The sequence below is a fragment of the Cetorhinus maximus genome, chromosome 7, assembly GCF_964194155.1.
Source record: "Cetorhinus maximus chromosome 7, sCetMax3.hap1.1, whole genome shotgun sequence".
Lineage (NCBI taxonomy): Eukaryota > Metazoa > Chordata > Chondrichthyes > Lamniformes > Cetorhinidae > Cetorhinus > Cetorhinus maximus.
The window spans coordinates 37,235,579-37,250,521 of NC_135885.1; the positions used below are offsets into that span (position 1 = coordinate 37,235,579).

Below are 14,943 nucleotides of genomic sequence, written 5' to 3' on the forward strand. Positions count from 1 at the left end.
CTGACAATATTGGCAACATGAAAATTTTTGTATTATGAGGAAGATACAGGGCAGAATTTTACACTGATTGGGTGGGCATGTGCCCGACCCGATCGGATGAAAAATCGCATGAGATGACGTCGGGTGAGTGCCCCTATGTCATCCTGCACTCACGCAATATTTCCATAAGACTATAAGACTTAGGAGCAGAAGCAGATCATTTGGCCCATTGAGTCTGCTCCGCCATTTAATAAGATCATGACTGATCTGATAATCCTCAACTCCACTTTCCTGCCTTTTCCCCATAATTCTTGATCCCGTTACTGATTAAAAATGTCTATCTCAGCTTTGAATATACTTAACGACCCAGCCTCTACAGCCCTCTGCAGTAAAGATTCCACACATTCACTACCCTCTAAGAGAAGAAATTCCTCCTCATCTCGGTCTTAAATGGGCGACCCTTACTCTGAGATTATGCCCTCTAGTACTAGGCTCTTCCACAAGGGGAAACAACCTCTTAGCATCTACCCTGTCAAGCCCCCTGAGAATCTTATATGTTTCAATAAGGTCACTTTTCATTCTTCTAAACTTCAATGAGTACAGGCCCAACTTACTCAACCTCTCCTAATAAGAAAATCCCTCCATACCTGGGATCAACCTAATGAACATTCTCTGGACTGCCTCCAATGCCAGTATATCAGGTAAGGGGAGAAAAACTGTTTCAGTATTCTAGATATGGTCTAGCTAGTGCCTTGTATAGTTTTAGCAAGACTTCCCTATTTTTATACTCCATTCCCTTTGAAATAAAGGCCAACATTCCATTTGCCTTCCCTATTACCTGCTGAACTTGTGTGTTAGAGTTTTGGGATTCACGCACAAGGACTCCCAAATCCTGCTGTGCTGCAGCTTTCTGCAGTCTTTCTCCATTTAAATAATATTCAGCTCCTCTATTTTTCCTGCCAAAGTGCATAACCTCATATTTTCCAACATTATATTCCATCTGCCAAGTTTTTTGCCCACTCACTTAACCTATCTATATCCCTCTGTAGACTCCTTGTGTCATCCTCACCACTTGCCTTCCCACCTACTTTTGTATCATCCGCAAACTTGGCGATAGTACATTCACTTCCCTCATCTAAGTCATTTATTTTGTAAATAATTGTAGCCCCAGCACTGATCCCTATAGCACTCCACCAGGTTGCCATTCTGAAAATGCCGCCCTTATCCCAGCTCTCTGCCTTCAAACAGTTAGCCAATCCTGTATCCAAGCTAATATACTAGCCCCAACATCATGGGCTCTTAGCTTATTAAGTGGCCTTACGTGCGGTACCTTATCGAATGCCATTTGGAAATCCAAATATATTGCATCTACTGGTTCCCCTTTATCTACCCTACTTGTTACCTCCTCAAAGAATTCTAATAAATTTGTCAGGCATGATTTTGGTCGGTGGGTGCACGCGAAAGTCAGAAGCACGTCCGACAATTACGAGGCCAATTAAGGTGACTAAAGGTGCAATTGTCTCCGATTTTTTGTGATCTGTTCAACCTTATGGTTGGCAGACGGGCGAATTGGCCAGGTGGACCTTGCATTTTTCATGAAACCTCATCCAAGGGCGGGATGAGGTTTCCGTTATTAAATGAAAGGAAAATAAAAATCTATGGACAGCATTTTTATCATGTATATGTGCAGGTGACTGATTGTGATGCTTGGACATTTTTTTCCTGATTTTAAAAACTTTAGTTAATGCCTTTCAGGTCTTTAGCTCCCTGAGACAGCTCACTGTCTTCAGGGAGCTTTCTGTCAGCACCCGCTTGTGCGTGTGATGTCAGCACCCACCCCCGCCCTGGCTGCGGTGAGCTTCTCAGTGCATGCTTCACGCTGGCTGGCTGTTAATTGAAATTGTGGTCGGCAGTCCGTTCCCCGGCTGATCCCGGACCCACCGATCGCGCCCACCCACCGACTTAAAAATTCTGCCCACAGTTTCAAAGACATTTGGAACAACAGAATTTACCTATTAAGAGAGAAACATATATAAAGGAGAATGAAAGGCTATGTGGAAGAAGGTCATGTAAGATCTAACAGGAGTGTGTGAAATAGCCTTAATGAAGCCTCCAGCCATGTGTGCACGAGTCTGCTATGTAACAAAACTAAAGTTGGGGAAAAGCCATTTGGAATTTCACTGTCAAGTAGGGTATTGTGTTAACTTGCTGGTTCTATTTTAAATCTAAAATCTATTTTGGACCGTTGTCTTAAAAGGTGTAACTGGGGATCAGGTTAATTAGGAATTTTACGAGTTGTTATAGTAGTAAGCAATTGTAGTCTCATGTGTATGCTTGAAATCTTTTCTTTTGTTAATAAATATTTTAATTCAATTTTTAAAATCTCCAAAGGTCTTGGTGGACTTATTACTTCTGAATTCAGTGCACACATCTCGTAATAAATACAAATTGTAAAACCATTGTGATAGCGCAACCAAGTTTCCCTCGCAGATTTGGTCCACTTGGCACACATCATCTGCCATGTCATAACATGCAATTGATGATGCCCTGTACCTGGGGGACTACAGTGAGTGTGGTGGAACACATTGCCCTCTGTGCCTACAAGGCCACATCTTGTCATGAACTGAATGTACTGTCCACCCATGGCAGAGAAGACATCAGCGACCTGTGAGATGCAGTGATGCGCAGCCATTTGCTAGATGCCATCAAGATCTGCAATTGATGCTTGGAAGGAGTCAAAGGCAAAGAGGTTCAAGGCCACAGTGATTTTGATGGCTGCATGGTGACCAGTACTGAGAGGTGTGAGATCTTCACAGGCTAGGGCACAGATGTCTGTGATCATCTGGCTGGAGAGTCACAGACCCCTGTCTCAATCATTTCCAGGTATCTGAGTCTTTGGCAGTCTATGCAGCGGGTATGGCCTCCGTGTCCTTCCTGCCCCTCGTCACTCCCCCCTGTGTTCCTCTTGCCTGGCATCTGGCTTCCTATGGAGAGTGGGCCCAAATTCTGAAAGGTATGCCCCCATTGCAGGCTATAATCCTTCTTGTGGTCAGCTGGCCACCCAACTGTATTTGGCAGACGTGACCCTTGCTCTTATGCCCCAGGAGGGTGACAACTCCCTACACTGTCTGAACACTTACTGCCTACTCTCCCTGCCACTTATTTTGTCCCAAAGGGCACCTGTTTGTCAAAGGCCAAGTCCCCCTCTATGCTGTTCAACCTTTTATGGGGCCCAGGTAATTTCCAGGGCAGCCATTACTGGCTCCCCACTGTGTAACCTCCTCAATTTACTTGGGCTGCCCCAGACAGTGTGTGGCACCTATATGCCCTTGTGAAAATCTCAACAGCCCCCTAAATAAGCTCTTAATGAGCTTTTCAACCACTTTAATTGGTCTTAATCAGGGAGCACGCAGGATCATGATCTTGCCTTCCCTCAGCCTGGCGAATGTGGCTGGCACCTGGAATGGCATCAGAAAACTGGCATACTCGCCAGTGCCGATATTTTCAGACCCCATGCATCTCTGTTCCTGCCGCTGACTGAAAATTCAGCCTAATCAGTGGGACTTTGTTTTCGTCCATCATTCCTTACTTAATAGTGTTGTTGTTCATAGGAGTACTGCGTGGATAAGATACGTGTTTGTGACAGGATCCTTGATCAGATTTCATGTTATTTACATGATCAAACAAAGTATATCTGATGCAATAACAGAAGTAAAGTGATTTCAATGAAATGAAATTCAGGCAGATTTTACATACGTTGTGCATCCACATAGGCATGTGCAAAGCAATTGGTTAACAATAAAGTTGCTCACAAAAATAAAAATAGAAATAGCTGGAAAAACTCAGCAGATCTGACAGCATCTGCGGAGAGGAATACAGTTAATGTTCGAGTCCGTATGACTCTTCATCAGAACTGAGGAAATATAGAAATGAGGTAAACTATAAGCTGGTTGAGGCGGGTGGGACAGGTAGAGCTGGATAGAGGGCCAGTGATAGGTGGAGGCAAAGAAGAGATTGCCAAAGATGTCATAGACAAAGAGGTGTTGATGGTAATGATATCAGCTAAGAAATGTGCTAATGGTGACATTAAAGGTAGAAAGCAGGACGAGCAAGTAACAGATAGCCCTAGTGGGGGTGGGGTGGGGGAAGGGATCGAAATAGGCAGTACTTTGCTTTTGTAATAAAATTGTTAGTATAGGTGTAACTTTAATTTTGGTGCGAGTGGTATTGGATCGGCCAGCCATAATACATCTTCCTTTCCAAAAGCATGTGGAGAGTATAATGGGCAGCCAATCCAGTTTCATGTCCCAACTGCAGTTGAAAGTTCCACCCATTATATTTATGAATTGTTATTTAATAAGTCTCACAATCCTTAAATAAAATGTGACAAACAAAATGCCATGAGAAATTTCTAGAACACTTCTCAATGACCCAATGGATAAATGGATTGTGTGTGGTACAGAGCCATATACATAGGAACTTAGGAACACAAGAAAATGCAAACTGAGAAAAGGACATTAAGCCCATTGGTTCCATTCATAGCCCACATGCGATTATACTAACACTGACCTCCTTCCTAATCAAGCAGCGTGTTTAAATACTTCTATAACCCTCAGGTCCCACGCTTGATTCTTTCTCTGTGCCCAAGTCAATAAGTCTCACTTGTCCATCACATTTTTCCTCACCAGCCTGCATCCGCTCCCACTTCTTGTCAAATTTCTAATTTTTATCTGTGTTTTTAAATCCTTCCACGACCTTGGCACCACCTATCTGCGTAAACACTTCTAGGCCTTCAAATGACCCTGAAATCTCTTACTCAGGCCTCACCACCCTCCCCCACTTCCTTAGCACCACCACTGATAGCCATTTCTTCAGCAACCTAGGTCCCACGGTTTGGAAGTTCCCCCTCTCAATCATCTGTTTCTCCATATCCCTCTACTCCATTAGCATCTTACTTACATTCTAAATCTGTGACCAGTCACCCCTTTTAATTTCTCCTTCTTTGCCTCAGTGTCTGTTTTCCTCACACTTTAGTGGCTGTGGTTTGGAATGTTTTTTATGTTAAAGTTGCTATATGAATGCAATACTGTTATAAATTTCAGTGATCTCAGCTGGATAGTGAGGAGACAGTACAATTAGTCTTAGTGTCCCTCAGTGAGCTAGCTCACTGCCAACTGTTGGAAAATTTACTTTTGTGGATGGGAGAGCTCAGCAGTAATGCATCCCTTCCTAAAAATAGACAATACCTAGGCTCACATGAAGAATGAACACTTAGGGAAGTTTCAAAAGAGGTAATTGTGCTGGTATAAATGTAGCTAAGCATAGGTTATTGTTTTTAGAAGAGGAATAGAAAAGTTGGAAAGAAATGTCACCAAACACTTTTAAGAATGTTAATGTAAAGGAATAATTATCCTTTAACATAGTTAAAGCTTTTAATGGAACAGGTACAGTGTTCCAAATCCAGACCCTTGGGGCAGAGACTTTGGAACCAAATCTTTCACATAGTAGAGAGTGTTCTAAAGAGGCAGACTGTCATTGTCATAAAAAATAACTAGGTTGTAGATCATGGGATTGTTGGGGGGGGGTGGGGTGCTGCTGCTTGCAAACCATTATAGGCAAAAACAGTGAAGATTTAGAAGTTTGATTGGGTGAATTTTTAAAAATCTATTAATCTTACAGTGAAGTGATTCCTGCAAGAAGAGAGGATTCGCTGGGCTGCAATAACAGTGACAAAGAGAAAAGGCTGATTTCTGATCCTCTCATCTGAAAGCATCCGAGAATATTGGAATTGGAAACGTTCCTGATGGTGGAACAGGCAGATTTGTGTCTGGAAAATAGGGATGGTTGGGTTCGGGGGTGTATGGTGGGGAAGGGAGATCTGAGTGCGCTGCAATGGACTCAGGTCCTGTGCGTACACAACTCTCGCTGATTCCGTTCTCCGGGATCAGCCTGAGAATGGCCTCTTCATTCCTGCACTTACTCTGCCCAGGAGCAGCACCCCAGAGAAAAATGTCCTGTTTTTGGACAACTGAATTTGAGACACTGTGCCTGCATATTTTAAAACTCTCAACTAATGTAGTTGCAAGAAACATAGCAGCAATTCCTGTTAACAGCAAACTAGTATTTTTATATAACAATTGGCAGATCTTACCATAGTAAGCAACATATTATAGCACAATTTGTTAAAAATATGCTAACAAAGATTTCGACCTTTTGGCAAAATAAAAGGCAATGTCACTAATGGCAGAATTTAGCTCAAGTCAATACCAAAGTATAGGTTAGCTCAGTTGGCTAAATGGCTAGATGCAGAATGATGCCGACCAGTTTAATCCCTATACTGGCTCTGGTAGTTCATGCAGGACTGCCTCCTCTCCTTAACCTACGCTTGTGGAGTGGTGCCTTTCAAATTATATACAATCAATTGTCTCTTTCTAATGGAGAGAGATGCCTCTTTGTGAACTATGGTTAATTACCTTACCTTACCTCAATATCACATTAATGGTATTGTATATCATCCACAGGAATAGCATATTAGTGTCAAATAATACCAAAGACATCAATGGGATGCTGAAGCCTATTGCAAATCTTACAACTCAAATTTGAAAACTTTGGAAATTAACGCTTAATATGATAACCTTTAAAAGTTACTCCTGCTTCTGAAACAAAATCATTGCAAAGTGCACTGTCTGCTGTTATCATTTTTATATATCTTCTCTGAGCAGCCACAAATGAAAATGCAATGCTATCCTTGTAAATATTGTACAAACAATGAATTTTGCTTTACATGCACTTAAAGAATTTTCCCAATCTAGCAAAGTTCACGATATCAATTACAGTACATAATGCAACAAGCTGATGAGCTACAACGCAGCACAAACATTCTACTTGCAGACTACAACATATCACAAAAGCTGCATAATGAATATCTTACCTGAAGTTCCTAGACAGCAATAAAGAGTTAAAAAAACACATTATAACATTCAGTTTCTAAGAAAGAAACGTACTTTCACTTTCTATGAAATTAAAATTCTTGTTTTAGACTTCCCACCACTGTCATGTTTTCTCTTTCAACAGAATAGCTGACAAATCCCCACCAAAACTACACTAGCCTGACAAGAGATGAATTTCTGTGTCTTTCCAGTTTTTATTTTCCATAGATATGCACTATTTTTCCACTAGCTATTGCTTTAATAAGTTGTCCAATCATGAATTAGTTAAACTTGTTTGAAGAGTTTGATGTCAATGGAAGCTGACAATCAAGACAAGCTGGACTAATTAGGTATTTTGAGCTCTACTTATCTTTGCTAAACTTTTCCTTTCAAATTTATGAAATTAATCCATGCATTTGAACTTCTCTGCACTTCCTTGAATGTTTATTTAAAATGATAACCTTGATGAATTAATATTTTGTAATCATTATTTTAACTATTTTGATCCTTTGTAGCTAAACAGTTTCTGCATGACTTTACAGTCTATGTCCAGCAGGATTGAAGCTTCACATGTTAAAGGGGCGGGTCTATAGGTTTACTGTGGCATCTAACATGGTGGAGGGAAAGAAAAAGTTTTTGGAGCAAGACGTTTTGCTAATGCACCCATTTTATTCCTCTTAAGGATAAAGTTAAGATTTAATAAACATATTTCCAGTAAGTGATAAACAAAGATGATAACTTATCCATCCAAATTTAATAATAATGGAAGATCTGTTAACCATTCTGGTATAAAAACAATCACTTTTTTTTAGCTTTTGGTTAATAGCTAGCAGAAGAAAATAACTACCCATATCTCTGTTAGGAACATTAGCCTATATCCTTTCCACCAAACCATAGATTTTTTAAATGCAAATTTCAATAAAACCCACCTCTCCATCCTCCAGTTCGACATCCAGGAAGTCAAAATCTCTAAAAACTCTGAACTGTTGTTCACTTGTTGTGTCATCCATATTTTCTTGATCCCTTGGGCCATCTTCTGTAGATGACACTAGGCTTGCCTGATGCTCAATAAGATCAAGATCCCCACTTGAAGAGAAAATAACCTAAAACAGATAATATCCTCATCTCAGTATAAAAGTGTCTCCACTGGGTGCATTCATACATTTAATGGAATGCTTACTTAGTGTAAAAGATTATCAATGTCACACATACCATGGACAGCTACAAATAACAATAAGAATACCAATCAATTATTTAAGAGAATTGCTCTGAAATGTTCCAATAACATTTGTACACGGAATTGATGTCATCCAAGTGATACTGTTTCCATTGTGAAAAGCCTTTCACCAGTCTTCCTAAATCAATGCATTCAGATAGACTTACTTGAAAATTAGTAAAACATCATAACTAATTAACTGATCAACTATCCTGTAGTAACTGCAATTAATTGCTTTATATGTACCAAGTACAAATAATGGTCTTCATTAACATGACTTTTAAAACCATATGCTTAATAAATAGCTTGATATTACAACAAATGACACAACTCATATGATTCTTTTAAAGTAAAACAAGATTTGGCTGTGATGCAAAGACTGAGTGAGCAATGTGTTTTTTTTTTAACTTATTCATTTTGTTGTTGGAGGTCAGTCATCTCATCACCAGGACATTACTACAGGATGTGGGCTTCACTGGGCGGGCCAGCATTTATTGCTCAACCCTAGTTCCCCTTGAGGTGGTGGTGTTGAGCTGCCTTCTTGAACTGCTGCAGTCCATGTGGTGGACGTACACCCATGGTGCTGTTAGGAAGGGAGTTCCAGGATTTTGACTCAGCGATAGTGAAGGAATGGCAAGATATTTCCAAGTCAGAATGCTGAGTGACTTGGAGGGAAATTTCCAGGTGGTGGCATTCCCATCTATCTGCTACCCTTGTCCTTCTAGATAGTAATGGTCGTGAGTTTGGAAGGTCCTGTCGAAGAAGCCTTGGTGAATTCCTGCAGTACATCTTGTAGATGGTACACACTGCAGCTACTGTGCGTCGGTGGCGGAGGGAGTGAATGTTTGTGGATGTGGTGCCAATCAAGCGAGCTGCTTTGTCCTGGACGGTGTCAAGCTTCTTGGATGTGGGAGCTGCATTCATCCAGGCAAGTGGGGATTATTCCATCACATTCCTGACTTGTGCCTTGTAGATGGTGAACAGGCTTTGAGGAGTCAGGAGGTGAGTTACTTGTCGCACGATTCCTAGCCTCTGACCTGCTCTTGTAGCCATAGTATTTATATGGCTAGTCCAGTTCAGTTTCTGGTTAATGGTAATGCCCCAAGATGTTGATAGTGTGCGATTGAGTGATGGTAATGCCACTGAATATCAAGGGGTGATCATTAGATTCTCTCTTGTTGGAGATGGTCATTGCCTGACACTTGTGTAGTGCATCTGTTACTTGCCACTTGTCAGCCCAAGCCTGGATGTTGTGCAGGTCTTGCTGCATTTGGACGTGGACTGCTTCAGAATCTGGAGAGTTGCAAATGGTGCTGAACATTGTGCAATCATCAACGAACATCCCCACTTCTGACCTTATGATGGAAGGAAGGTCATTGATGAAGCAGCTGAAGATGGTTGGGCCGAGGACACTACCCTGAGGAATTCCTGCAGTTAATGTCCTGGTGATGAGATGACTGACCTCTAACAACCACAACCATCTTCCTTTGTGCTAGGTATGACTCCAACCAGCTGAGAGTTTTCCCTCTGATTCCAATTGACTCCAGTTTTGTAAGGGATCCTTGATGCCACACTCAGTCAAATGTGCCTTGATGTCAAGGGCAGTCGTTCTCACTTCACCTCATGAGTTCAGCTCTTTTGTCCATGTTTGAACCAAGGCTGTAGTGAGGTCAGGAGCTGAGTGGCCCTGGCGGTACCCAAACTGGGCATCAGTGAGCAGTGTACAATAAGCCGTGTACAATAAACTTAACAGATTGTTTTGAATATTTATATAGACATGTAACATAAAATATTTGATTGAACATATATGTGATCCTAAAACGCGTAGAATCCATTTTTTAATCTAATCATTTGCAAAAAGATTACATGGCTTTACGTAAAGCTAAAATGCATGCTAGTTTTAAATTTTATTTCTTCTTCTGTTATTGGCTAATTCTACCTCCCTTTTATAGGTGTCAGACTACCTGTTCCCAGGCCCACAACAAAGTTATCCTTTATTTGATTGCTGGAAGGTGCCTGGTTAATTTGCCTTCTGGAAAAATAACAGCATTGGAAACACATCAGATGGAAAATTCCAGGAGAGAACAAGGATCTGACTTCTCCAATGTGTTGGTGCACTGGGCTACTTTGAGCTTTGTGCAATCTTTTTGGAGTTTGTGTTATATCTATCACAAATCATGTAAAACTATTAAGACTGTATTAACGCATGAAGCCCAGAAGGACTTATTGAGGCAAAAAAATTCTGAATAGCTAAAACTTATATTGGGTAATAGATATCCCTAAATCCATATATATTCTGAAACATAGGGAAAATTTTTCTCCTGTTGTGGGGGGGGGGGGGAATGTGCGGGAGTGGGCGCGGGCGGGCGCACCTCTGATTGGCACCCCCAATTAAGGCCCGCCCAGTGTGACGTCCGCCAGGAAGCACACTCATCTCCCTGAGGCTAAGTGCTGCCTCAGGGAGATAGGCTCTGAATTAAAATTCACAATAAAAAGGATAGGAAAATTTCCCTGACATGTCTCCTCATGTGACGCTGTCACATGAGTTGGGACATGTCCATAACTTTAACTGAAACTTTTATTAAAAATTTAAATACCCTCATGAAGCCTCACCCTGCTCGTGGATGAGGTTTCTTGCTTTTTCTGAAGCCTGCCAGGGCTCCCAGCCTGCCCACCAACCTTAAGGTTGGATGGGCAGATCCACTAATGATTTTAATTAGTGTCTCAATAGGCCAGTTGACAGGTTGGCGGGCGCGCAGCTGACTCGGCTGCGCCCCCGCCGTCCTGAAAATGGAAATGATGTGGGGTGCCATTGGGAGTTCCACCCATACGTCATCCCGCATCATTTTACGTGTCGGCGAGCAGGCCCCACCCCCGGTGCTCGCCAACCGGAAGATCCTGCCCATAGATGAGAAAAATGTTCTATTGTTATCTTCTTAATTTTCTAATGCTGACTACGCAAAAATCAACTGTTGATACCATAAAAAATGAAAACATTCTTTCTGTATACAAAAACAGAAAACATATTTGAGGAGCGGTTGTCTTGATTAGTGTTGATAGTTGATTTATTAATTTCACAATTAAAATATATAATAAAAAAATTGAAATAACGAGCATGAGTAAAATTCCTGCCATTGGACTGAATCAACAGTTGAAAACACTCGACCTGAGTATGCCCACCTAACTGAACTTTGACCTGTATTCTTCTGGCAGCACAGGTAGTAATGACAGATGTAATAGGCTCTTGCTAATGCCTCTGTCACTGCAGTTGATTTGGATTGAAGTAGGAACTGGATAGGTTAAAAAGGTACCTAATTCAGAATTTAATTTTTAAATTTTAATTTTTAAAATAATTTTAACTGGAGGGATGTAAACCCACACATAATTTTATGGTAAGCTACAAAACACCGATGATCTTGTGCATAAATTTCATTCTTATAATTTCTATAATTCAGATATAAAGGGGCAGGTGTATAGGCTGGAATTTTCCAACCCCTCACGCTGGCGGAATCTTCCGGTCCCGGCGATGTGAATGGAGATTTCAATGGTTCACTGGCCCTGCCACGGGGGAACCCGCCATGGGAAGCTGGAAAACTCAAGCCAAGATTCAAATTGAACAGTAAACTTACATATTTAATTTTGTTACTGTTTTATAGGCCTGGATTTTCATCTTGGAGACAGGTAGCAGAAATCAGGAAAATTCCCATCTTCGCCTACCCGCCTCAGGAGAAAGTGCCTGTAAAGATTGGATCTTCATTGCTGGGGTGTGGGGCAGGTGCAGGTTGGAGTTGGGTCAGCTGACCCAGAAAATTTTTTGTCAGCAGCCACAGGGGCTGCCTGGTGCAGGGGCGGGCTATTTAAAAGGCCTGTTGCAGTGCTGTGGGACTTTGTCAGGGGCAGGCCCAACACGTCGACACATAAAATGACACGTGATGACGTCGGGTGTGCGTCCCAACATCATCACGCTCCATTGCGATATTTCGTTTGGCGGGCGCGCACCGGCCAAAATGATAACAGCCTATTAAAGCCATTAAGAGATTAATTAAAGTCATTTAGAACGCCCATGTGGCCTTTGCGTTTTTCAGGAAACCTCATCCACGGGCGGGATGAGGTTTTCTAAAGCTTTTATAAAATAAATAAATAATTTTTCCCACCTTTACAAACATGTCCCAACTCATGTGACACTGTCACATGAGGGGGCATGTTTAAATAAATTTTTATACAACATTTGTTACACTATTTTATTATCTATTCAATCTCCCTGAGGCAGCTCTGTGCCTCAGAGAGATTGATGCGCTCTTCTGCGTGCATGCATGAAATAGCGCAGCCCTTACTCTCCCTCCTCCCCCCGCCCGCACAGGTAGCGCTGAGCGCTACCGGCTTCGCGTTACGTTTTGGGCGGGCCAATTGCCTGTGTAGAATGGCAGCGTGCAGCCGATCGTGGGCGGCAATTGGCTCCGGGCCCGTCCCCGCCCACTCCCGCCCAGTCTGCCTGCCACAGGAAAAATCCAGGCCACAAGCTCCCCAGCGCTCAGCCCCTGCCCACTCCAGACATTCCCCATGACCCATCCATGCCACCCCCTCATGTTTCCTATGCCAAGCTCTGCCTTTCCACCCACCCTCATGGGCCCTCATGCCCCCAATGCCAAGCCCTATGGCACTTGCATGCTCATTGACCTGTATAGAATAAATTAACTCTATAGTGTAGTAGAATTTGTGAAAATAAAACTTTTAAAATAAGTAATTCTTTCATAACTTTCTACCATGTTGAAAAAAATGTCATTTCACTACAAGCCAATAGTTAACTGTCCAGACCCTTTAACGTATCAATAAGAAAAAACACAAACCCTTGAACCACTTAACATTGAGTAAATAAGCATTATGAAATTGACAGCAGAGATCAGTGAGCCCGAGCTGTCAATTAAGCAATGTTATCTCTGGGGTGCAGGTGTTTCAAAAAGCTTAATGGATGTCTGGTCTATAATTAGTTATTTTATTTATATCTTATAGTTAAATAGTTACTTGCATAAACAAAGTCATCAACTTACGGAAGGATTTTTGGTTAGACCCACATCCTGACCACACAACGTAAGTACATTCACCAATTTTTCTCGTGTTCTTTTCTGTAGAAGAAGGCATGATAAAATTAAAACAATATGCCATTTACCCATTCTTTCTCTTCATATGCTATGCATTGTTTTAAATGACCAGTATACACCATGCAACATTTCACGTAGATTCAATTATAGCAGTATAGACAAAGTCCGGGTGACACACAGCAGGTTAAGTATTTCAAACATACCTGGGAAAATTGGGGTCTCTTCCAGCTCACAGGGACCAAAACGTTTGAATTAGAGCTCGACGAGGTAGATGAAGTGCTTCGGGTGACAGCTATTGCCCTAGGTTTTCCATCCCTCCCAGATGGACCATGCAGATCATCATAACTTCTTCCAATCACAGGAGTCTCCAAAAAAAAGAAAATTGTACAACAACCTTATCTCACAAATCATTAATTAACTGACTCTAATTTCCTGTATTCATTAAAAAGCAATCTACAAAATAGGAACAGGCAATATCTGCAGGATGTTCATGATCTCTAATCGGTGTTTTATAGTATCAGACAGCAGGTAATGTTTAAGTTGCATACAATATAGTCAATCATGGGGGAACCAGGAAAGAATCAATTTTTAAAAGCATTAGTCTACAGTCAACACCCACCATTTGTGGGGGTTCCATTCCTGCAAAATCTCATGAAGGGTGAAGTCGCAAACGATGAACTTGCGCATGCGCAGAGACGGCACATGTGCAGTGTGCACTTTCTACGTGGGAAAGGTGAGAGTTTAATATTCTAAATCGCAGATAAGTGAAGTTTTGGGGCTGTAAACCACGATTTGGTGTACATACACATATGTGCAGGTAAACAAATTTGTGATAGAGGGGGTCATAAATGATGGGAGTCGACTAATGTGAACAGTGGAAACTGCATGAGGCATCAATGTTTAATAAAAGCATCAATGTTTATTTCATGACTAGGAAATGACCAAAACGTAATCTGTTAACAATAGGCTCAAAATATTTTCCGAGGTAAATTCTTAATGCTTTACTAGATTTTCCAATAATACAATTTTCATTTCAGATAAAAAGGCATCAGTATCATGAGCTAAAGTAATATCGAATTAGGGACCAAATTTACTCGATGCATTGATGTAATTTGGAAGTAATAGGATCTAAGGGAATGGCACTGAATAATGTCAGTTAAAACTAAAATCTACAAAACTGACACCTGAAAAGCTTCCAACAGGTGCTTTTTATGAAAAAATGTTTTTTTTATACATATTCAGTTTTGTTTTAAAAACTTCCTACTGTAGTTATTCAGTCCATTGTATTGATTATATACAGCAATAGATATTTTCCATGTTCCATGGGTCAATACAATGAGGCTTGACAAAATTTTGTTTTTTTTCCCCATTCAGTTTGATTTTTTTCCCTCAGATAAAATAATTTATTCCACATAGCAATTTTTTTTTCTTTATTCTTTCATGGGATGAGTGTGTCCCTGGCAAGGCCAGGATTTGTTGCCCATCTCTAATTGCCCTTGAGCTGTGTAACTTGCTTGACTATTTCAAAGTGCATTAAGAGTTAACCACATTGCTGTGGGTCTAGAGTCACATGTAGGCCAGGCCAGGTAAGGACGGCAGGACAGATTAGTGAAACAGATGGGTTTTTACCATGATAGTTGTCATGGTCACCATTACTGAGACTAGCTTTATATTCCAGGTTTAGTAATTGAATTTAAATTCCACCAGCTGCCACGGTGGG

General features: G+C 41.2%; 1 protein-coding gene across 6 annotated transcripts in view; it reads right to left on the minus strand.

Moving 5' to 3' along the window:
* The window catches only part of LOC144682720 (protein furry homolog), a 520,809-nt gene that overhangs the window by 64,903 nt on the left and 440,963 nt on the right, over nucleotides 1-14,943 (minus strand). For all 6 annotated transcript variants that reach the window (XR_013577095.1, XM_078545350.1, XM_078545351.1 and 3 more), the window contains exons 49-51: nucleotides 13,427-13,588; nucleotides 13,173-13,247; nucleotides 7,838-8,011 (exon numbers count right to left, since the gene is read on the minus strand). Coding sequence is in view for 5 of the 6 variants with exons in the window: in XM_078545350.1 (XP_078401476.1) it covers nucleotides 7,838-8,011; nucleotides 13,173-13,247; nucleotides 13,427-13,588 (411 nt within the window). In the remaining variant the exon portion in view is untranslated. The remainder of the gene's footprint in view (nucleotides 1-7,837; nucleotides 8,012-13,172; nucleotides 13,248-13,426; nucleotides 13,589-14,943) is intronic.